At 37.4% G+C, this 23523-nt stretch overlaps 2 protein-coding genes across 2 annotated transcripts in view; one reads left to right on the top strand and one right to left on the bottom strand.

Annotated features, from left to right (window-relative positions):
• Window positions 1-18478, bottom strand: part of LOC131771579 (ectopic P granules protein 5 homolog) — a 36217-nt gene extending 17739 nt beyond the window's left edge. Inside the window, exons 1-27 of the mRNA XM_059087392.2 lie at window positions 18314-18478; window positions 17391-18191; window positions 15516-15634; window positions 14579-14671; window positions 14121-14192; window positions 13553-13675; window positions 12915-13035; window positions 12311-12456; window positions 11653-11879; window positions 11014-11057; window positions 10505-10560; window positions 9503-9623; window positions 8915-9083; window positions 8521-8709; window positions 7732-7898; window positions 7492-7637; window positions 6745-6885; window positions 5840-6004; window positions 4933-5082; window positions 4348-4519; window positions 3726-3891; window positions 3218-3358; window positions 2758-2878; window positions 2276-2373; window positions 1584-1686; window positions 602-700; window positions 316-453 (exon numbers count right to left, since the gene is read on the bottom strand). Of these exons, the coding sequence (XP_058943375.2) occupies window positions 316-453; window positions 602-700; window positions 1584-1686; window positions 2276-2373; window positions 2758-2878; window positions 3218-3358; window positions 3726-3891; window positions 4348-4519; window positions 4933-5082; window positions 5840-6004; window positions 6745-6885; window positions 7492-7637; window positions 7732-7898; window positions 8521-8709; window positions 8915-9083; window positions 9503-9623; window positions 10505-10560; window positions 11014-11057; window positions 11653-11879; window positions 12311-12456; window positions 12915-13035; window positions 13553-13675; window positions 14121-14192; window positions 14579-14671; window positions 15516-15634; window positions 17391-18191; window positions 18314-18410 (4185 nt within the window). The 5' untranslated portion in view covers window positions 18411-18478. The remainder of the gene's footprint in view (window positions 1-315; window positions 454-601; window positions 701-1583; window positions 1687-2275; window positions 2374-2757; window positions 2879-3217; window positions 3359-3725; window positions 3892-4347; window positions 4520-4932; window positions 5083-5839; window positions 6005-6744; window positions 6886-7491; window positions 7638-7731; window positions 7899-8520; window positions 8710-8914; window positions 9084-9502; window positions 9624-10504; window positions 10561-11013; window positions 11058-11652; window positions 11880-12310; window positions 12457-12914; window positions 13036-13552; window positions 13676-14120; window positions 14193-14578; window positions 14672-15515; window positions 15635-17390; window positions 18192-18313) is intronic.
• Window positions 18479-18823: 345 nt separating this feature from the next.
• On the top strand, window positions 18824-22451 carry LOC131771576 (LDLR chaperone boca). Its single transcript, XM_059087389.2, has 3 exons — window positions 18824-19026; window positions 19621-19871; window positions 20544-22451. Exons 1-3 carry the CDS (start codon window positions 18835-18837, stop codon window positions 20713-20715), a joined length of 615 nt encoding a protein of 204 aa, XP_058943372.1. The 5' UTR covers window positions 18824-18834; the 3' UTR covers window positions 20716-22451.
• Window positions 22452-23523: the final 1072 nt, after the last annotated feature.

The following is a 23523-nucleotide window of genomic DNA, read 5'->3' as shown; positions in this document are numbered from 1 at the left end:
GCCTCGCTCTGGTGGGTGAGTTTCGCGCGCTCAGGTGAGCGCCGTTATCTGAGTTCGAATCATGGACCTGTTGTAAAATGTGTGCTGTTGATTCCGTATCCTTGCTGCGAGGTTCTTTCCCCGATTTTACCTCATTTTTTGTACGCAACAAAACCCATCAATTCAAACTTCAGTGCGACTTGGAATCAATGGAAACAGAGCCACCCAGAAGTTGTGCCACTGATAAAATCAAAACTATTAACTCACGAGATTTCTTTCTAGAACCTTCCTTAAGGAGAGTAAGTAGGTAAACTTATACAACTTCATTAGCATCACCTTCAACACTGCATCAACTGTCGCATCTGGTTTGTTCAGCAGCCTTTTATTTATTTCGACAGACAGTCCACAGTTCTCTTCCATCTGAGTTTCCATGCACAGTACACAATAAGCATAGTAACTGTAATCTGGAGAGGCCTTTAAACAGGAAAAATAAAAATTAAATTTCGAGATTCACTAACACGTAACACATGCATGTTTAATCATACCCCTAAATCTCCAGTTACCTACATCTAAAAAGAACTTAAAACTACTATGCTACACTACGCTGTCAAGTTTATTCCACCTTAATTTCCCACAGCACAGGAGGAGCAGTACTACTTGAAGTCACCCATGAGAAAAGAGACGCTATCACTCCTTGACTTCCGGTTTCTCTGAGCAGCACCTTAAAAAAATGTGAAAAAAAAAAACATGTAGATCATGTTCTCCAGTTATTCGGTTCTAGGCAATATGCTCGGAATCATTATTCATCACTTGGATGGTTTCTTTGGATCCAATATAATGACCAGCTCCCAGTTGGCTTGTTAGCTCAGTTGGTAGAGCGCTGCACCCGTATCACAGAGGTCATGGGTTCAAATCCCATACGGCCTGAAAATTTTTTTTCAGGTCTTATTTCAATTACTAGTTCAGTAGTGTTCATAGCTGCGAGGATCTCTTATACTCGTTTCTTCACCGCAGTGCACATATATGATCTTCATATATCTACAATCATTATGCTAAGAATTACTTACATACAGAGCAATTTTTCAATCTGGTATCGTAGACCTTAGACAAGAAGTTATGCATCTGATTGACTAAGAGAGAGGCGTATTTTTTTTAACCAATCGAAGAACTCCGTGAACGAAAACCAAAGCAATTTCGGATTGCTATTCACACTCGGTGGAAAATTATGGAAACAAACGAGTCGTAAAATTTATCATTCGTACTTGGTGAATAACTTATTAGAGAATCTTCTCAACAACTACTAGAGCATTATAAGTAGATAATTTATGACAAAAACACTCTTGTATCAAAACGTGCGACAATAACTCTACAGCAAATCGAACAATAATTTTAGTCTGACAAGCAACTATTCACCTGACTCAAAAGTTGATCCACACCCAGCATGCCAAAACATTAGTTACGTAATGCAGCACTTGCGTTTTTCCAAAACCATCTTCACCCGACAATTTAACTATATACAGGTGACTATTTCGAATTTGGTAAACTATCTTCTAACCAACAAATCTGGTGCAACACCACACAAACAGTTTCGATTCTACACACACCTTGTAAGCATCCATAAGGTGGGTTTGTATCACGGAAAGGCTGCCTTCAATTCTCAAAGCTATTTTGATCAGGTTATCAATAAGAAACTGTACACTAACATCTCTGAAAAAAAATCAGCATGTGTTTCGTACACATTCAAGTAACCTATAACACAATCACAACTTCATTTTCAAAACTCATTCATAATCTTGAGCTTTCCAAAAAGTAGACAATTCAAGAGCTTCTTGCCCATCCCTCCCCCCCCCCCCCTCCACCCGCTGATTCATACAAATACTTAAGCATTAATGGGGTTTATGATTCTATCTTAATGCTGTTTGCTATTTAACAATCAGATTATGAGCTCAAAATTGCTTTTGCGTGCTAGACGACTAGGGGGAAGCCTGAATCAAGTATCACGCAAAGAAATCGAGAGCACATGATCTTATCGTTTTCGTATAAATTTACCCGCAAGACAGGCTCATATTTGTATCGAATAAAGATACAAATAAGTCACGTTACGTGCGAAAAACTACCCCACAAATATAGATAGTGAATAGCGCAGCCAATAAGATTGCAGCATTTTTGATAGAACGCTTGTACATTTATACAAATTTTAAATAACTATCATTTTAGCCGTTTCTACTTTTCAAAACCAGTGTTTGCATGCTGTAGCTACACTGTTCCTGCTACTACATTGATTACCATCACTGACCTGTACCAGTATGGCAGCGTGCACAACGTAAGTAACCAGAATTCCACCACGCTTATTGAGCCAACCATACCAGGAGCTTGAAACTTCTGAACATGGCCCTGCACAGAGAAGGAAAGGTTACAAACATTTGTTTCTCCATTAAGTGCTAGAATTCAAAATCACAGTGCATTTCAACTAAGTGGCGTGAAGCCAAAAAGAGAGCATTGGCAATAAAGTGTCACCACGAGCCGATAAGGGAAAAGCTGTGGACTGCCAGAAGCGCGAGAGAAACACGACTGACCAAGCACGATTGGTTTTCGTCTTGTATCTGATTGATTGATTTTAATAGTGACTGGCTGACGATCTTGCACTATAACATTCCATGTCATAAAAATCATCATTACGGGATTTATCATTCTGTACCGCTCATTACGTCAGCTTTTAAAATTTGCTACGGTGGTTATCCACCTTCAACGACTTCTAAATCGATATTCCATTTTTACCTGAATAATTCCCACCAGCCTCTTACAGTACGGGCCCACAGTGGACGCTTGAAGCAGTTTTTCAGCATAACCTGCGTTGTCATTGTCAAGTTGGCTCAAACGATGGATTGCTGTCACAAACCTGTGAATGTTAATCACTCAAATTGATATTGACAACAATACATGATTCTAACCCTTTACACCCTAACATCAGTATCCATATTCTCCAAACTCTTCGCTATACATTCCCCTTGGTACTGACTAAGAGAGTTTGTTTAACAATCAAAGCCTTTTAGGTTGGCGATCATTTCCTTTATTCTTATGATCCTATTGAATGATTAAGCAATATTTCTGTAAGGGAAAAAAAATAGAAGCTGGTCACTCTTTGGGTTTAAAGAGTTTTGACCTGGATGATCGAAATTAGAAATTTCACTTAAAAAAAGAATGATAAATAGTCAAACCACAGAATAGCTCTCAATACCTTGCTTCCTGTGTAAGTTTCTCATGGCAACCAAAAAACATGGGTGTCACATTCGCAATAATCCTCAGCGCTGCATCAAAACACCTCTCATTTAATATGACGGTTAAGTAATCCAGACCCTCACCCAAAAAGAGATCACGACTGTAAAATAAACAAAAAAAAAATTGAGTACAACGTTTGGCGACAATTTGAGAAGCTTGTGCTAGACAGCCGGCTCCTTTAAAAGAGGAGAGGAAGCGACGAAAAGTGGATGTAGCGTGGATCACTGGCTTGGGGTGCTCAATTTCAGACTAGGAGGTGAGAGGTTCTGATCCCTCACTCTGTCCTTCATCAGGATATATCTGAGGAAATAAACTCCCCTGCTATGGTTTGTTAATAGCCGACTACATTATCTGACACCTGAGTTGGAAATTTTGACAAAGCAATTTGCCTTCTATTCAATCTATATTTTTAGTACAGGAGTTTCAAATACGTCGCCGAGTAAACGTTACTTCATTCTTGTACTTACCTGGTACCAATAGTAGTCATTGCTACCGCAGCATAACTAGCAAGTTGTCCACTGGCCTTAATAGCATGAGTCATACTTGAAAGGGAACTCTCATTAGGAAGCACAAGTGTTTCTTTTGACAACGACTTCACGAGGCTCGCAAAACCTGGTCCTCCTTCTTCACTTGCTGTTAACACAAATAGAGAGGGCTTTCAGGACATCTAAAAGCTTGAAATTAAACATGCATACGGTCTAAAGAGAGTTAAGGATATTCCTAGTCATAATCCTATGCAAGTTACATAGCTACGTGGGTACCTCGGAGAAAAGATGATGTAGATTGATGTTTAACACGTTGGGCCCGAAATCAGATAGGGTCTCAAACACTCTTTCTACGCAGGGTGTGAAATCGATTATACTAGCAAATACAACTTTATATCTCGGATTCAGGGAAGGAAAAATTTCATTTTTTGTCTTAACGAGGAGTGGATTAAACACAACATGCTTCACAGAACCAATTAAGTATTCCACGAGTGCCCCCCATTCCTTCTAACGATCGTCAGAGGAATAAAGTTCACAGATAACACTGTTCTTTCAAGTTATTCTCGAGACGAAATTTATTCTCCATTATAAATTGCTAAGTCACCTTCTAACTCATCTTCATTTGGAAGTCGCTGAGTGAACTGAATGACTGGTGTTGGTAGATCAGCTGGGTGAAGCCTTAGAGAGAGCGTGACTTCCCACAGCCAGTCATACAGCTGCTGCTCATAATTTGGCTGCATCAGTCGATTGTACGACGTTGTAGCAATCAGTGTCACCTAACAAAAGAAATAACTATCGCATCATACCATTCCACCAGGGGTATACAAAACAAATTGAGATGAATTCGGGAGACATCCAAAACACCAATCAGCATATAAAAGGCTGCCTTTTTCAGTAATATGCGCGAATAATATTATGTACAGCCACAATACGCCTAAACGGTGTAGAATGTCACAAAGAAAAGTTCAAGACGTATGAGTAAACTGCTCAACAGACTAATCAAATTCAAACTTCACGCTGCCACAAAAAGACAGCGCACAGCGCTCAAGATATGTCTCATACAACTTTCTTGGTATCATAGCTCATTGGTGACTGGCAGTATGCAGTCAGAACATTACGATCCACAATGGGAATACTACATTGCGAGATAAATGACACCTTACATATCAAAATCTTTGGCTTTAAAAACCTGTTTAAGAAGTCCAGTGTCTTCTTTAAATGCCTCATGTGATATTCCTCCTGGCATTTTGGGTAAACGAAGCGCTGACACCTCCACTAATGACACTGCCACAGCCCTGTGCCAGCACTGGTGCAAAAACAGTTTATCACCCTCTCCTGACTAGCAAAAGAAAGACGTAAACAATAGAGCAATTCTTCAATTGAGTGTCGAAAGTAATCTGGGATTTCACCGGTTTTGCTTTACTTCGCTCTGTGATTGGTCCAGAAAACTGCCACCAGTCTTTCAACCAATCAGATGCAAAAAAAAAGCAACCATGACTTGGACGCCCGCGTTTTCCCGCGCTTAATGCAATTTGGTTGGTTTAACTTTGAGTTCTGATTGGCTCTTAAAGATATTTTTCTTTCTTCTTGTCGGCCGTTGTGATTGCTTTGCTTTTGCTTTGACTTTTGGTTCATTTATAATCATGTTAACTTTTATGATTGCTGTAAAAGTAGCTGGTTTGTTTTCTTTTGATTCCTTCTTCATAATTATTACCTGCAATCAACAATTATCATGCGAAGTGGAGGTAAATATCCGCCACTTTCGCAAACACTAGGGTGAATAATTATTTTAGTAAGTACCACGCAGGAACCAAAATATTAAATTACTTCTGTCAATAAACGAGAAAATAGTGCGAAGTTGAACATTTGACTTTCAATTTTGGCTCTTTCACTGCTTGGAGACGAAGGTACAGACTAATCAACTTCGAACTGGCGAATTAAAGGGCACGAAAAACGAATAAAGCCGTTATCTACTGTATGTTCAATGGAACTTCACAATAGTTGCCGCAAAACGACTTACAGTGGAGTGAATTAAGGTTAACTTTTACTCATAGACAGTATCATGCAGTACAAAATAAGACTCTGTTTCTACAAACCTCTCCCATTTGTCCCCAGTTTAAGTTTGAAATAATATAACGCGCAAGCTGATTTTCTGGAGAAGACAAATCAGCTTTCAACAACCAGGATTTAATGCAGTCCATGTTCCTGTATGTTGGATGCCACAGATGAACTGATAAACCACTGAACAGGTAGACACAAGCCTGAGAAAAATAAAAGTGAAGACGCCATTTTGTTGTGCATTTTCTCGCCAATAGACAACATATGATATAACTATAGTAAGAACCGAAAAAGGCATGTGAGAGAGAAGTAAGTGTCACAACTGTTCCTGAGCGGCTACCAGTACCCTCCATCACGAGCGTTTCTCCGCCCGCGTGAACGTTTGGGGCCTTGGGAAGCACTACCCAGCGAGACGTGTGTGGTCTGGCACTATTATTGGTCCCAGATCCCTCGAAGACCTCTCGCTGGCTCGTTTTGCTCAAGCATTTTAAAAACTTACCCGCGACAAAGAAAAGCTTGTGCCGCACCGCTAATAACGAGGGCCTGGTTGGAAGCTTTGATTCATCATTCTATGTCCCTTTTCTTAAAAAATATTACGAAGGAAACACTTGTTCCTCCCGAGTGAAATTTGTGTGAACTATTTATTACCCATTAGACTACAAATTGAATTGTGTCATGTTTTCTTTTCTTTAATACGAGTAACCACCTTCTTTCCACACAAAATTCAATCATTTCACACAAAATTTCCATTATTACTACACAACGTAATGCTGCCATTCAAATTTTTTTAAAATCAAGTGAGAATATTTAGCCGTATGACGTGTGGGAATCTCACGCAGTGCATATGGGTCTATTTGGTTAAAGACCACTTCCAAAGCTTACTTCTCTGGTACTAGTCGCATCATTCTGAAACTGTGAGACACAATACTTGGTCAGTGTTTACCTTCCCAATAATATCCAGTGTGGCGCTGACATTCTCAAGCAAAACCGATATCACAAAGGGATGGACACTAGAAATGGTTCCCAGAAGATGTCTTCCAGTCTTAGAAGATGACTCCCTGGTTTGACTGGCTATGAAGGAAACCTTTAATAAGAAAAAGACATCAGTCAAGGGCAGTTTCTTTACAGAATCCTTTGCTACTGTCCTACATTGCACATTTCCTAATAACTTTGTGATAAGACTGTGTAATATCAACTAGAAGGAAAAACTCTCAACTCAGAGTAATCGGTGAGGTAGCCAGGATTTTTTAAAGGAGGGGAGGGGGAGGGGGAGGGGGAGGGGGAGGGGGAGGGGGAGGGGGAGGGGGAGGGGGAGGGGGAGGGGGAGGGGGAGGGGGAGGGAGGTTACACTGTGTCACAACCAGATTACTTGGTACCCAACTGTAAAAATAAGTGAGCAGTGAGTAATCCGTGGTGTGTAGATTCTTCTAATTTGCACATTCTGACCACCGTTACATGGTTTCTATGTCTCTCAAAGGTCATGGGGGGGGGGGGGGGGAAGGGGTGATCTCCAAGGCATCTAAGGACTCTTGGATCCCCACCTCCACACCCCTCCCCCAAAAGATTCATGCATACTTACTGGTACTTGTTTACCAAGTAAAGAAAAAGTAAATTTGATAACTTATATGCAAAATTATGGTTTTTACCAGTGAGAGTCCTCAAATTTGGGGCCTCTAAGTAAATTCTATACCTTGTAAACCTCTGTGCTAATGGCTTCTATTAGCTCCCTTTCCTTGCGATCTCTGGATGTGGCAATGTTAGTAAATGTAGTAAGCAAAAATATGGCTTCTGACTGTGACATTCTGGCCAGTTGGTCTGTAAATTCCCCCTGTCTACCTAAATTTAGTAACAAGATCAAAATCTCATAAATTTTCCATTCAATATTTAACTATCATGCACATTTTTAGTTTTATTTTCCATTAATACTCACTCTCCAGTACATCTCTCCAATCTTCCCTCATGGAATCTTCTTGGTTAATGCTCTCCACAGAATCAAGTTTGGTGACATCTACATGGAGTGCCCAAAACAGCTTCCAGAGAGTTTGGGAGGAAACACTGCGAAAGGGCATATCTGCCAAAAACTGCCAAGCACCCAGCCTATGACGCAAATTACATTGCATTTAGCATATTCAGTAATGTACAAGAAAAATAATAATCATGGTAGACATATATTTATTGTATGGCCCCAAGGTTAGCTGAATATCCTCTCTTGAGCCTACAGTACATCTTTTGGAACTATAGTTAATAACATTCATTTTTAAAAAAATGCAAGCTGCCATACACCGTACAAGGTAATGAAATTTTCTTAGATGCCATCCGAAACACAAGAGTTGGGAAAAAGTCTGGAATCAAAATTTGATCCTCAGTCACTGATTTGGAGAATGGAAGCTTGAGTTTAGCTTTTCAATTTCCAATTTTAAAGAATTAACAGATTAATCAAAATTGTGGTTTTAATCATCAAACTACAACAATGCTGCTACTATGAGAGATAAAGGAATGAGTTAAAGTTTAAAATTCTTTAACCAAAGCAAACAGAAATGTTGCAATTACTCTAACCTGTTATAGATGTTAAACTATTGTGATTAAGGGTACAAAATTGAACACAATTTTAATCTTGCTATTTGCACTTACTGGCATATACCCTGTAACACTGTACTCCTACCATATCATTTCAAAACAATCTGGATGTCTGCTGAGTATTTTGGATAAATGTACATACCTGTGTGCAGAAATGATCTGTTGTGCAGCACGGAGAAAGAACTGATCAACCTCTACTTGAAGTCTTTGTAATGAGTATTGATTACCAGAATGGAAAGAATCTGGAATGGCATTCTCAGATTCTCCACATACATTCACTCTCCAACTTCGAAAATCTGACCAGTGGTCCAGAACATACTGTACAACCTGCCTGAAATATTTTTTTCTAGATAAGTATTCTACCTGCATCTGAGAATTGGTTAAAATTTAACATCCTTGAAACTCAAATTTAACACTGATGAAGAGAAACAGCCATAGGATAATCCTTTACTCTGCAAGATGAAAAGCATTATTTCATGAAAATGTTTATTGTCTATAAGTAAACCTGTAACATTTTGTTCCAAGTTTCCAAATACCTTATAGTTCGTCCCACTCTTTTGACAAATGCTCTATAGCGCACTTTCTCATAAGTTCGGAATGCCCTTCCCATCACGCATACAACACAAGATGCAAAAGCCAACATTCTCATTATATCGCGGCTTGATGTGTGCTCCACATGGTAGTGTGACTCGATTAGACAATCATCTAAAAAATGATTGAAGATTAATATTACACCTAAATCAAGATAAAAACAATGCAACAAATTTCATCTTCTTTGTTATCTGATCATTTGCCATATGTATGCACTTGAAAAATGTCAATAATAGTTGCCAATAAATTACTTTGTTTTCATTATCATAGTCACTATTAAGTGTATCTGTCTAAGCATAATTTAGGCCAGATCTTCTCACTAGACAGTTATGGTTCTACAGTTCTGCCATTTTATGGGGGTCAAGTTTAGTATATGATGTTGCTTATCAAAAATATTCGAGACCTTTAAGGAAGAACATTGGCAGACACTTTCAAATTTTGATGTTTTTCAGGGAGAAATTCTTGCAGATACATTTACCATAATTGTTCAGGGTTTTTTATTACTTTTCATAATAAACCAAATGAGGACTTACTAGGAATGTTTGGGTCCATTTTGAGTAAGTGCTTGAAAATGGCATCAAATGGAAACTGTGAGAACAGTGCTATGAGATCATTCTCTTGAATCAGCACCCAGCTTGTTTCTGGATCTTCATCCTAAAGGAAAACAAAAGTGCATAGTAAACCATTATTCAAAAAATGGATGCAAAAATTAAGTCTTCATATGAGTAAGTCTACAAACAAGCCTAGTGGCCTGCAATGGTGGAGCATCTCCTGGTTGTTGTACCAGGAAGCATACAGTAGTTTGATGACAACATTATTAATAAATAAATATTACAGAATGCTATTGCATGAACCATACAGCCCTGCATGCATAGTTCTTTAAAAACAGTAGACAAAAGTCCAAGTATGAGGACCATATGCAATGGTGTGAGCAAGGTTAGAAAAAGCTGTATAATGCTTAAGATGTGAGCTGAAAGAAAAAAAGACAGAAAGAAATGCAGCAGCCATTGTGATAAAATACTCATTAACTGCGAAAACATAGGCTCAGGGAAGGACACAAGAATACTTGGCTCTTAGTCTTCTCTTAAATTGGTCTACATTTCATAATGTCAGGCTGAATATTTTCACAATTGTCCTCCCTGCCCAGTATATGAGTACATGTACTTACAAGTATAAGATTTACATGTACAGTATCGGTCAAAAGTACATGTAAGTTAACAGTCTCAAATCAATTCTCAATCCTCAAAACTTTCAAGAATCAAGGATTCAAGGATCAAGAATCAAGGTTTGAGAATCTAGGACTGAGAAGCTCAAAAAACTTTTTGAAGATCTCCAGTTGTATCTTCAAGGAAAGTACAATTTTATTTACATTTTATCCTCATTGTCTTTTGAATCATTTATTAGTAATAGCAAAAAATACAAAAGGAAAGATACATTTTCTGGACTAACCTACTGGACACAATTTGGACACAAAGTCTACAACAGATACATTTAACCAGAGGTCAACCCACTGCATGAAATTAAATAGAGCTAACCTCCAAGGACTCTCCATCATCATCCACAATAGTCCAACTGATTGATCCCATGGCAGCTGAGGAATACAAATTCAATGTAAGGTGAATGTCTTTGAATGGATAAATCCTTTGCAATGCAGCATCAATAGCTTATTTTTTTAGCAACAGGTGACAAATAGAAATTATTTTCATTTATTATATCTTTAAAATCAACAAAACAATATTAGATATCATAATGATTATCTCTGGTATCGCCTTTCAAGGGGTGATTTGCAACTTTCAACCCAGCAGACTGCCTACACTGCAGTCTGTAATCACCCAGGAGAAATTATAGTAATTGTTAAGTACATTATCCATTATCCTTAGTATCATGATCTCAATAGAATTGCAGAGACACTTACTTCAAACCTCGCATGTACCCCTAAGTCATATGAGGAAGTTTCAATTTAAAAGGCTCCAAGTCACGGCTTTCATACAGTGAGTATATTGTTCAATTATGACAACTGGACTTGAATGAGCAATAGCCGTACCTTCTTTTCCAAGAGCAAGTTTTTGCAAATATCTGTCTCTTTCCCTGAAAAAACAACATGACATGAAATTACATTCACCCATAACATAAAACAAATGTTTTGCAGTGTACTGAAGTAAGCATTTATTAATAACCTTTATGTTTACTAAAAAAGTTAAAATGAATGAAAACAATTCACAAATTGCTGACTCCAAGTAAATTGTCAGGTCAATACTAATGAAAAAAAATCTCAACACTGTGATTTTAATATGCAAGCCAATCTTGGAACAACTTGGCTAAGTGTGTTATGGTGCTAGATTCGAAAAGTGCAAGTTTCAGGCTCAGCTCTTTTGTTGCACTAGAACAATATTCCAGTGGTTAGCTTCCAACATGAGGGATTTGTCTTTAATTAACTAAAATTTCGTAATGTTTTTCATGCTAAAATGTGTCCATAAATAGCACATGTGATCTGAATACATCCATGCTTTATGTTCATGCTCTATTACATAAGCATACATGAGAAGGAGACACATTAAAAACAAAAGATGAGTACTTAAAATTGGGTAAGAGCATTTGAGAAATGCAAAGAAGAAATCAAGTTTAGGCAAAAGGGCTGAGACAGCACACTTAAAATTAGTGTGCTCCTTCAGCATTAGGTTACCTGACAGGCAGAAGCAGAGAAGATAACATAGCCACAAAATGATGAACTAAAGGATTGTCCCAGTAATATGGTTCATCTACCACGTTATATCCATGGCTTTTGAATTGCGGTACAGGAAACTGGATGAATTGGGCAATTTTACTAGTGAATCCTGGAGGACACCTCAGCAAGTGATTTAACAAGAATACAAGATCTGCCAGGCAAGCTACACGCAGAAGAACAGCAACCTGTTGAAAGGACCATATATCACTGCTTTTCTTGAAAATGTTTTATGGAAATGAAGAAAAAAAAAATACATTGTTTGTGTTTGGACATGGTGATAATTATGTCTCGGCCAATTCCTAACCAATACATTGCCCACCATGACACCATGTTGTTATAACAGTCACCTACACATTACCTATCATGAATGATGTAACCCATTTTCTGGACTAGTTTGATCACCATTCCACATTTTTGGGCCATATCAATTTTTACAATGCATAATGATTTTAAAAGAGGTGTAACAGAACCTCATCCACACCTATCCCTTTGCTTGGGACAGGACAAGCCTTAATAAGCCTTCACGCAAAAAAGCTAATTTCACAAAGCCAGCTGCAAACACTGACAACACTGCACCCTAACTGTGCCTCATTAAAATAAATGAACCACACCATACCAGCTGTTCCATCCAGCCATTCAAAATTGTGACAAACTCTTCATCTTGAATTGGCTGTCGAACAAACATGAACAATACACTGATGCAGTCTCTCAACCTCTGGACCTCAGCCTGAATATCTGGACTCTGTTCAACAGGGCACAATTCTAAATTGAAAAAGGAAACTGTGTTAGCTTGCTAGCCTGATTTACTTGGAATCCTCTAGTTATATGATTGTACAAGTAAATCAGGTCTTGTATACAGACTTTGTGGTTCAAATTCAGTATTGGTTTGAAGCTGTATCCTTCTCAAGAATGTGTCTAAGTTTGTGCCTTAGTATGAGTTTAAAACAAAGGAAAAAACCTTGAATCAGAGAGAAAAAAATTAGGCCACATCATGTGCCTTAACTTCGGGTGAAAATTTTGCAAAAAAAATGCAAGCATATACATGAAATATTGGGCCTCACAAAGTTCAAGATCAGTTGTCTACAGCTTAGACGAGACTGTTGTGAAACAAATTAATAATAATTATAATTATTAAATAATAATTCTAATCATTATAATGGTAGAACTTGCAAACATGGTTAAGGGCAGATGTCTGCCAAGGTGATGAGGTTCCTTTTTACCAGTCACTAGTGTCTCAGATGAAACATTCCTTGAAATGGGTGATTGAGACAGCATGTCAAAGATGTACATATCAATGTGAAGCCGAGCAAGCTGACACGTGTATCTTTGCAAAGCAAGAGTCTGAAAAGACAAAAGTATATTAGATAAAGTAGCAGCAGAGCAAAAAATGAGGGAAGTGTTTGGGTCTGGTTTTCATTACACAACCTGACCCAAATCTCCCTCACTTTTCATTCCTATGTAACTGTCTCTATCAATATTAATTACCGTGTTTAGGTCAACTCACTAAATGTCTGGAACAGTCTGTTGAACCATACAAAGCTTTTACAATCTTTGCGCTCTTTGTTTGCTTCCATTTTTCCAATTAAATGGTGGCATAAAATATTAGGTATGTGTGTGATAGGTACATGCCATAATCAGGTTCTAATATAGGGTTAAGCAGCCTCTGGCTAATAAACCTTTGGTTGATGTTCCAAATCCTGAGGGAGCACTCCTTTTTATTTAAGATAGAGATGGTACACTTTGGACCTTATAGTAAAAATGGGATACACTCAGCCCAATTTGTTCAGTAATACCATATTATAATAAACTTTCAGGAAAACAGTCACCTGAGTTCCAAGTGCATTTATAACTATGTTACCTCATGTAAAGCTTTGTGAAGTTTTCCAAGCATGCTCTCAATCTCACCAGGAACACCAGCATTTAACTCCACTTGCTGGTAACTATGGTTGTGTGTGACATTTACCTGGTCCAGACATTTTCCCTGCAATTGGATTGTGGTCAATAGTAGTCAACTTATCAATAAGCACTCATCCAAGTGAAATATAATCTTGTCTTAAATAAATAAACATTTATGTGCAAATGTGATCAGTCCACTAAGTGATTTATCAAAACAAATCTGGCAGTCAGTGAGTGGTTGGGTCTGTCAATTAGCCAGTAAGTGAGTCAATAAAAAAATCTACCATTAAAAAGCCAGTCAAAAAACCAATGAATCTGTCTGTCTGTCAGTCAGTCAGTCATTCAGTCTACCAGTCTGTCAATCCCTCAGTCACTTAATTCTCAGTTAATTAACGAGTTAGTCAAACAGTCAGTCAGTCAATCAAGCACAAACTTAAGTCACTCAATTAGTTTAAAAGTCAATTAGACATAAGTCAGTTATTCAATCAATCTACCAGATGGCGACAAGTCAGTCTTAATAACTTCATTACCTGAGCTGTAACTGAGAAGTTTTTGTCAATCCATAGTTGCTCTTTCTTCTTCTCGCACTCAGCAAGAACAATCTATTAAAACCAAAAGTAACTCTTTATTATCAGGATACAAGAAACACTGACACAGAACATAATTTATGGCAATTTGAAATTTTCTCTATTGGTTCTTGTTAACTGAACTGACAAATTTAATCATAAATATTGACAATTATTAACAACAATAAATATTTTGTATATAAGATACTTAACTTATCATCATTACATGTAACTATTAACCACAAGCTGGAGTTGCAATTTACATGTAGCACCACAAATACCAGAGCCTACTCACAGGCTAAATAGACTGCAGTGAGAGGTCTTATAGATTAGTATAAACCACTGGTAACTGGCTTTTGTTGAAACCACTGCTTCAGGCTAGGAATCCTTCATTCTAGTTTTCCTGGATACTACATACAAACCTCATATTCCTTTATGGCCATTGCCAGAGCATTTCTCCCTCTGAAGTAAGCATTCACAAGTTCATAGAACTCATGATCATCTTGTTTGCTAATCTGTCAATTAAGTTAAATGCGCATGTCAGAACTGCATACTAGACAAAACATTTTAAACAACTGATGAAAAAGAGCATGAGTGCCCTTTGTCATCAGTAAGAGAACATCAGGAATTTATGATAAGTGGTTGTGTTCTTCAGATGCTAGCTAATAGCCATAATAGTGGTAGTGCATACAAAGATGGTCTATTCCATAAACTTTGTTAAAATTTAATTGTATGCAGTCTGGCAATTGTTATGCATGGGTGAGTAAGAATGGCATATCTTTGGAGGGAGATTTTAAATTGATTGTTGCCACAAATACAGGCTTCCCTAGCTGCCTCCCCTCACTTTTAAGGTGCAGACCTGTGAATATTGATTGGAAAGTACCCAACACTGAAATCAAAAGAATAACCACATGAAACAAACAAGAACACAACAGAGACTTGTGACAATTTTAGTGGAAACAGGGCTAAAGGAAAAAATTTCCATTAAATAATGATATCATCATGTGTAAGAGCTAATCAAGATAATGCCATGCAGAACCTTTTAATTCAGTGTTTATCATTCAAGTCACCTTCTTGTTTACTGAGATATGTGGTGTGGTAAAAAATATTCTTTGCTTCAAAAATTTTCAAATCAGGTTAATTTCAATAAGTTTTTCTTTGCCGACATGTAAGATTCTGGTAACCTTAAAAGATCAGACGAAGGAAAGTCAAAATTAAATTGGTTTGAAAATGTTGAAACAAAGGAATATTTGAAAAACAACAAGTGCAAACCACACATTATCAACTATTTAAATACCACCACAGGCAATCCACTCTCAGGAACACAGCAAAGTTCACTGGTGTTTGTTTGACTCATACCTTAATAAAGTGCTCCACAAAATCTTCCATCTGTTCCAACAGAGGGTTGAAGTACAGAGTTTTCAGGTGGTCTTCACTAAATGCTTCTAGAGTCATTCTGTACTGCCTTATGCTTGTTACTGTTTGTGAGGAAAGTCGCCAAAATGGTAAACAATTGATATACAGGGATTTATCAAACAAAGAAACAAAAACTCTCTCTTCTGCCTCTGTCCATTTAGTAATATCTTGCTGAAAACTAGTAGTACCTCTCATATAAGTAATAGGTTATTACCCTATCATGTTTCATGCATTTGCCATGCTCATCTTTGGGAACAAAATTTAATAAATATCTATAACTGGGCCCGGTAGTTCGAAGGTCGATTAGTGCTAACCCAGGATTAAATTTAAATCCAGCTTTCTGTATGTCTTTGTTCAAAGGCCTTTTCTGGATAATTTTTCCTTTTCTTTTTAAAGCATCCAATGACCATATTTGGACAAAGTGAATTAGATTGATTTTTCTCTAACAGCTTTCAGATCTGAAACCAGATTTCACATTAACCCTGAGTTATCTTAACCCAGCTTTGAACAACTTGGCCCAGGACACAATTCTCTGCGTTAACCACTTTCTTTTTGCCAAACAAAAAAAAACCATTCATGATTAAATCCTTGACTGACACATTATCTTAAAAAACTGCTTCAGGAGGGAGTGGTATTTTCTCAAAACCTCTGAAGATAAAATGATCACAATGGAGAAGGTTTTGTCAAAATGTATCTTTCTGATTGTCTTTGGAAAATTTGGGTATATCAATGAAAGATCTTTTGTTCTTTATCTTACTGCGAGCATGGAACACAGGAAAATTCTGAGTCCCAATGAGAAAGCTAACCTCAGATGTATGGATTGTGTGCTCTAATGCTCTACCACTGAGCCAAAGGCCATTACAAGGTTCATACATATATGTGACACACGTCCTGTATACTAGTAGGATCAGTAAAGTCAAAAGCCTTGTTTGATTCAACAGAGGAGGAGGATGGCCAATTTTAAGTTTGGTAATATAGTTAAGAAAGATATGTTTTTGTCTGAACACTAGGATAATGCAAACTAAAAATGCAAGCTATCATAAGGAATCAAACCTTAGACCTTCAAATTCTGTACTCCAACCCTCTAGCACTGAGCCACAGAGACTCTATAGTGTGAAATGCCATTACTAGGTTCATATGCTCTTCTTATATTAAGTCACATATGAGGCTTTTGATACTACTGATCCTAGCAGTATGTGTAATATATATGAATTAACCAATTGCCTGGCTCACTTTAGAATCTCTGTGGCTTTAAGTGGCAGAGCACAGAAAACCACAGGTACGAGGCTGATGCATCATGGCAATTCACAGTTTATTCCAGGTCCCATACTCTTAACAAGATAACAAAAACATTGTTCTTCATTTCATTTCCAAGCTTAAAATTTACCACCTTTCTAATTCTTTTTTAACCCTTCAACTTCCAATATCTCATTAGTAATTCTCCTTACTGTCTGCCAAACAGTTCTTGTGTTGTTAGTTAGGAGAATTTGGCATTGGATCAACCTATAATCCTCTAACTGATATTTTTCTCTATCCTCATCACTTGTCTGCTTGATATTGTATTGATATTGTAAGGAGAAATTCTGTCTTGGTCACTCATGCGAGTTAAAGGGTTAATCCACACAAAGCTATCCAAAATGCCACTCAGGGAACATTGTTGCAAAACTTTGAGCAACTTTGGATTGGATCAGATCTACAACAAAAATATCTCTTTCCCTTAATTTAAACATTCATGTAGATTACAGGTAAACATGTACTTGTCTATTTTTAACATCTAACAAGGTGCAATATATAAGTGAGGAGCCAATTAGGCCTTACCTGACTTTTTGGCTAAAGAGTCTAGTTCTGGATATAACTGAGGTGTTCTTACATCCTCATTGCTTACTGGTAACTCCCTGTCACCAATTTGTGGTTGTAAATTTCCAGAACTGTTGACTTTGTCATCCTGTTGTGATCTGCTGCTACTCAAAGTTACACTTGTTTCATTTTCTTGTGTTTTCTCAACTTGAGCAGGAATTTGACGACTTCTCTCTATTTCATCCCCTGTGGTAGCCTGTGTTGTACTTTCACTGACAACAACATTTTCTAGTGTTGACATAAATTCAGGTTTGTTAACATCACTCTGAGCTTCATCTTTACTCTTATCTTTGTACTCCAGTTCTAAAGTTTCCCTTATTAGACTTCTATCTGTTTCAATTGCATTTTCTTTCTGTAATTGATCAGGAATTTGATTATCTGTGCCCATTTCAACTCCAGTTGTAGCCTGTGCTATACTTGTATGGACAGCTTGATTTTCAAGTGTTGAACATTTTTCAGGTTCATCTTTAACACTATGATCTACATGAGCTGAAGATTTTGATTCATTGTCATCTTTAGTTACTGAAGCATTCACATTTGATTTTGTCTCACTGTTGAAACTCTCCAGTTCTTTGACATCCTCAGTCTCATTTTCGTCCTTTTGTGAGGGTAAAACCTCTTCATTTTTCTCAGCTAATTCAGAAGTGCCGGGAAGGAGAGTACTCACTGAATCTTCTGTCACGGGCTCAGCTGCAAAAGCATTTTCACTTAACTTTGTCACTTCACTTGTTTCCCCTTCAGAAACAGTACTGAGAGTAGCATCTGTAAAATAATGGACAGGACTAACTTAAAAAAAAAATAGAAATGACATGATACATTTCGTAAATCGCTGTGTTTTCAAAACAAAACAAAACCCTCCGCGATGAAGCATGAGCATTATAGACCTTTTGAGGCTTCAGATTCTTTCCCCGCTGATGCAGATTTTGTGGCCGCATCTTTAGACCTTCGCTTATGTTTCCTCTTCGGTTTGGTGGCTTCCATCGCATGTCTAATTCAGCTGATTTTCGCAAAATCTATTATGGGTCTGCTCCTATCAGGATTAAGAGACTTCCAAATCAAGGGTCTATCCCATGACTCTTTGAGAACTTCCGGTTTGCAAATTAAAGATGGCGCGAACTTTGGAACCTCGCGGAAAAAATGTGAGTGAAATTTAGTCCAGAAAACAGTTTTCATAACAATTCATTGTCTTGTCTAGAAATTTATAAGTAATTATGTACATATCAAGACACTCAGCGTATCTTAAGGGACTCCTTTTAAAGAGCACTCAAACGTTTTTTTTATCGTAAGAGCCTTCTATGTTTACGATTTTTTTCAAATGAGCCAGCGATGTTATATAGCCACGAGAAGCTCAGCTTCGATAGGTACGTGGTGTTTCCAGCACGTTTTAAGGCATACGGAGGTTTTGATGGCGAGACACTCTTGCAAGTTCGCTTTTCTATTTTTAACATTGTTTCTGGTCGTTCTTCTGGAAGACGGTTGCCTTGGCAAAGAGAAGAAACCAGATCCGAAGAATAAGAAGGAAAAGAGCAGTAAAATAGGCAAGAATGTGATGGATTACACGGAAGCAGATCTGCACAAATTACTCGACCAATGGGAAGTAAGCACGAAGACATAAACATTGTTGTTTTTCTTTTTAACTTCTCGCTTAAGGGTGTCAGAATCATTAATCATAGATTGTAGACTCACTTAAGGTATTTGGAATAGAATGGTATTAGTTTTAAAGTTAAATTTTCTTCAGAGCTATCATGAAAACATTTGATGCCCTGAAATGGCCCCTAATATTTTGAGGTGAATTCGATTGGAACACACATTTTCCATTTTTTCAGGGATGGATTCAATCTCGATTGTTGTCTCTTAAGTTTCTTTCAAGGGCTTTTCTTCCGTGTTGTAGAGTCCCTGAGACTCGCTCTTTATGTAATGGCTTCCAATTGTTGAGAATACCTTAGCTTTGTGATAGTTGGATTTCTGTTAAGGGACACCCCAGCTCAGGGGACGCCTCCATTTTTAGGGCATTGGCTTTGTTCCCATTTGAATGGAAAGCTCTTATAATCTCTGTATATTTAGGTGCTGTTCAAGGGACCTCTAAAGTGAGTTCCAATGTACACTTTTGCTGATCCTAAGGATTACACATAGATAATTGTTTAACCATGTAGAAGCCCTTTAGTTAATACATGTTCTCCCCTTCACTTAGGAAAATGATGAAGATATTGAGGAAGAAGATCGGTATGATGACAATGACCCCAGAAAGCCACCACCGCCAGGTGGAGGCTTTGATCCTCAACAGTTCAAGAATGACCCAATGGCTCTTTTGAAAGCATCTAAGAAGGGGAAAGTTATCATGATGTTTGTGTCAGTGGCTGGGAATCCAAGTAAAAAAGAAACAGAACAGATAACTGCAAGGTGGCAGACAAGTCTTTTCAATGCTCAATTTCAGATTGAAAGGTATTATACAACACATGAATATATGTCTTAAGTCTCATTTTTGTCCTGTTAGGCTTTCTTTTTTACAAATATTATTTATGTATACATATATATGTGAAGTCTGTGTTTGATTTTTCCATAGTACAGTTCTTGATATGTAGAAGTAGAGCATGATATTTATTGAGATAGGAAAAAACAAAGAGACTACAATTTCATCCCAATTAGCCTGTTTTGTGATTTAAACTCACTCTTCAGGGGATTTCAATGACAAAAATATTCATAACCATCATTAACATACTTTAACATTTGCATAATTGATGTGGCAATAAATTTGGATGTTTTGTTCAGCTGTTACACAGCAACATATATATAGCTGCTATGCAGCAACACACACACATATAATTTGATTGCATTACTTATGTCATATTTGTGACTTTTGCTAAGTGGACATAAAGGTGAAGTGAACCTGTCCCTCATCTTTTTGTTACATGTCTGAAATTTAAGTTTGATTCAGTCTATTTGACTCCACTGTGAGTTGTGTCTAGTATTTGAAATAATTTCCTGTTTTAAAAAAAAAGGGAAGAAAGGATGGATGAAAGAATTGTTCGATGCACAAAGTAGATCTACCAAGAGTCTCTGCAAATAACCTGCCTGAAGTAATTCACTATTTATGAATCTTCTGTCTATGCTCAGGTATATTGTTGCAGATGACCGTGCTCTCTTCATGCTCAAGGATGGTAGCTTGGCTTGGGATGTCAAAGATTTTCTGATTACTCAGCCAGATTGTAAATTAGTTGAATTTGACAATCAGCAGTTCCCAGGAGCTGGTGCAAAAAGTGATCCAACAGCTAAAACTGAACTCTGATGTGATGCCATTTCTCATTAATAATGTTAAAGAATTGTACATTATTTCCAGCTAGTATTTTTATTAATATGTTAACTCTGGAGTTAAAGATTACTGTAAACTTGAAATGATGCTTCACGCTGTTTAACCTTCTACACACTAACATTAGTATCCAAAATATCCATAGTCATCTCTATACATCTCATTGGAAGTTACTAAAACAAGGAATGACCTAAAATGATCTAAAATATGGCCATGATTGATTTCGAAAATGACTTAAAATGACCCAAAATTACCTTGAGTGATTTCTAAAATGACCTAAAATAACCTAATATCCAACCAGTCCAATCCAGATTTTGTCAGTGCTGCAAACTCAAGGTCATTTTAGGTCGTTTTAGGTCATTTTAGAAATCACTCAAAGTCATTTTAGGTTATTTTAGGTCATTTTAGAAATCACTCAAGGTCATTTTAGGTTATTTTGGGTCATTTTAGAAATCACTTAAGATCATTTTAGGTCTTTTTAGGTCATTCCTTGTTTTAGAAACTACCGCATTTCATTTGGTACTGACAACAAGTGTTTGTTTAACAATCAGCTTCTTATGTTGGCAATCATTTCATATATTCTCATGATCTTTATGAACAATTTGGAAGTTAAACTATAAGGAGAAATTAGATGCTGGTAACTCTTAGGTTTTAAGGGGTTAAACATGGCAGGTAACCAGAGACAGAAGCAAGCAAAAGACATTGAAAGGAGCCAGAAGGATCTTGGCAACCTGCTAAAGTATGCAAGAGAAATCCACATCAGACCTATAACTGAACAAAATACATTTTGTAGGATGCAAGCAAAGCTCCTGATTTATGAAGAGACTTAGGTTGATTATGTAGATTTATAAATTTCCTGAGACATGCAAAAATGTTTAAAGGATGTGTCACATATTTTCTTAGCTTTAGGTTTTGATTAGGTTTTTGTAATCTAAAAATCCTTACAAGGAACAAATCACAGGGCTGTGCTCTAGCCAAGTGGGGTCACTCTGGCAAGTGGGAAACTGGTTCATTTATCTTTGCATTTGTGAAAGCTTTGCATCAGGTTTCTGTGACAAGAACTATCAAATACTAAGTGATTCTTCTTACAGCACAGCTTTCTTAACACTTGAAAAGTGATGGTCTCTACATTTGTATCCATCGTAGACTACACGCAGTCCCTCCATTTTGGTGTAGTCTGTTGCACAAGTAAAAAATATCAGTGAAAAAATTGTTATGCACCACAGGGAGCTGTAGGAGTGACGTTGATACGCTGTGGTACACTGACATCAATTTTTTTTTTTCATTTATTCTTTTTGACTCGCACAACAGACTGCCAAAAAGGAGGGACTGCTCATGGCTGGTATTCATGGGAATCTCCCACTAAAACTGATTTTATCTGGACTACCTTTGTTTTAGTCATACAAACAGTTGAACATGGATTGACATTGGAAGTCCTATGTGTTTCCTCAAAAGTTTGCTGGTTCAGATGTAGAGAAGATTTTTTCTCTGTAGATTTACATAATTTTTGTTTTCAGCCCTTGCAATGTAGTGCAAAAGTCACAGAACCAAAAGCTTTTTTCATTCAGCTTGGACATTGATAATACTTGAAGACTCTGATCTCTCCTCACAATATTTTGAAGTAAATCAATTATTCATATTGTACTCTTGGAAAACTTGGTTTTTTCACTTTTTTTCAAGCATAATGCATATTAAATGACTACTAATTTTGTGAAGTGCTGGTTTGTTTGTTTGAAAATTTCCTCATTTTGTTGCGGTCAAGTTGTTTATCAAAGCACACAAGTGATGTTTTCTCTACTTGAAAAGCCAAAGTTACTCATGGCAAGCATATATTTGCACCCTTGTTTCCTTGTATAAATGACAAGCTAGGGGTTAGAGTATAGAGGAGTACGAAGACAGGAAGATTGTGACCACCTGCCTGGTGACAGTGACACACCCAATTCCCAGACTTCAAGCAAGTTCTTCTTTTTTCATGTTGTTGTCCATTGAATTTCCGTGTTCCTGGGCTACCCACCCTTCTTATAATCAAGCTCACCAGATTTTAATTCAGCCTTGAATAAGTTGACGAGGTGAGAATCCGGAGATATGCCTGTTCTAAATCTCTGCCTTTTTATTTTGGCTTTCAAAACCCTTCAAAACAATTTACCAATATTGTTGAGAATGTTTAGTCTGTGAAAAAGACAACGGAGAAAAAGAGAGTCTAAGCGTTACCATTAGGAGCCAAACGCATCACTAATGAACAGTGCATGTTTGGAAGAAGCAAATCAAACTCTTGCTGCAATCACTCACAGCCAAATCCAAATTATCACAGATATTGAGTTTATAATCTTGCCCCTTCTCCAGCAAAACCGACGATATTCAAGTGACTCAAATCAATGCAAGACCATTACAAACTTCCTCTCACCGAAGTCTCGGTTTGATTGCAGCATGTACTCGCGGGATCCCTTCTTGAATATGTTTGGTCTTGCAGGCGGCAAAAGAGTTGCTGTGTCTTCGATTCTTCAGAAGAGGCCGCGATTTACAAAGTGTCACAGTTTCATGTTGATCTTTAAGTTGATTGAAGCCATTCGAAGGCTGGACTAACAGCTTAGGAAAAGGTCCAGAAAACGATACGCAACACAAGTGCCAAACATCGTGCCTAATGTTTACCTGTACTATGCAAATGTAAATCTTTCACTCACTTTGTTAGGATTTATTTAATGAGAAGGCAAAATGAATTCATGACATGCTAATCTGTATTCAGTCGTAAATTGTATAAAAGAAATTAGGTAACACACTACGACACCA

Source organism: Pocillopora verrucosa, chromosome 1 (assembly GCF_036669915.1).
Source record: "Pocillopora verrucosa isolate sample1 chromosome 1, ASM3666991v2, whole genome shotgun sequence".
NCBI lineage: Eukaryota > Metazoa > Cnidaria > Anthozoa > Scleractinia > Pocilloporidae > Pocillopora > Pocillopora verrucosa.
The sequence above is the reverse complement of the archived record's forward strand: the minus strand, read 5'-3'. Positions and strand labels throughout refer to the sequence as shown.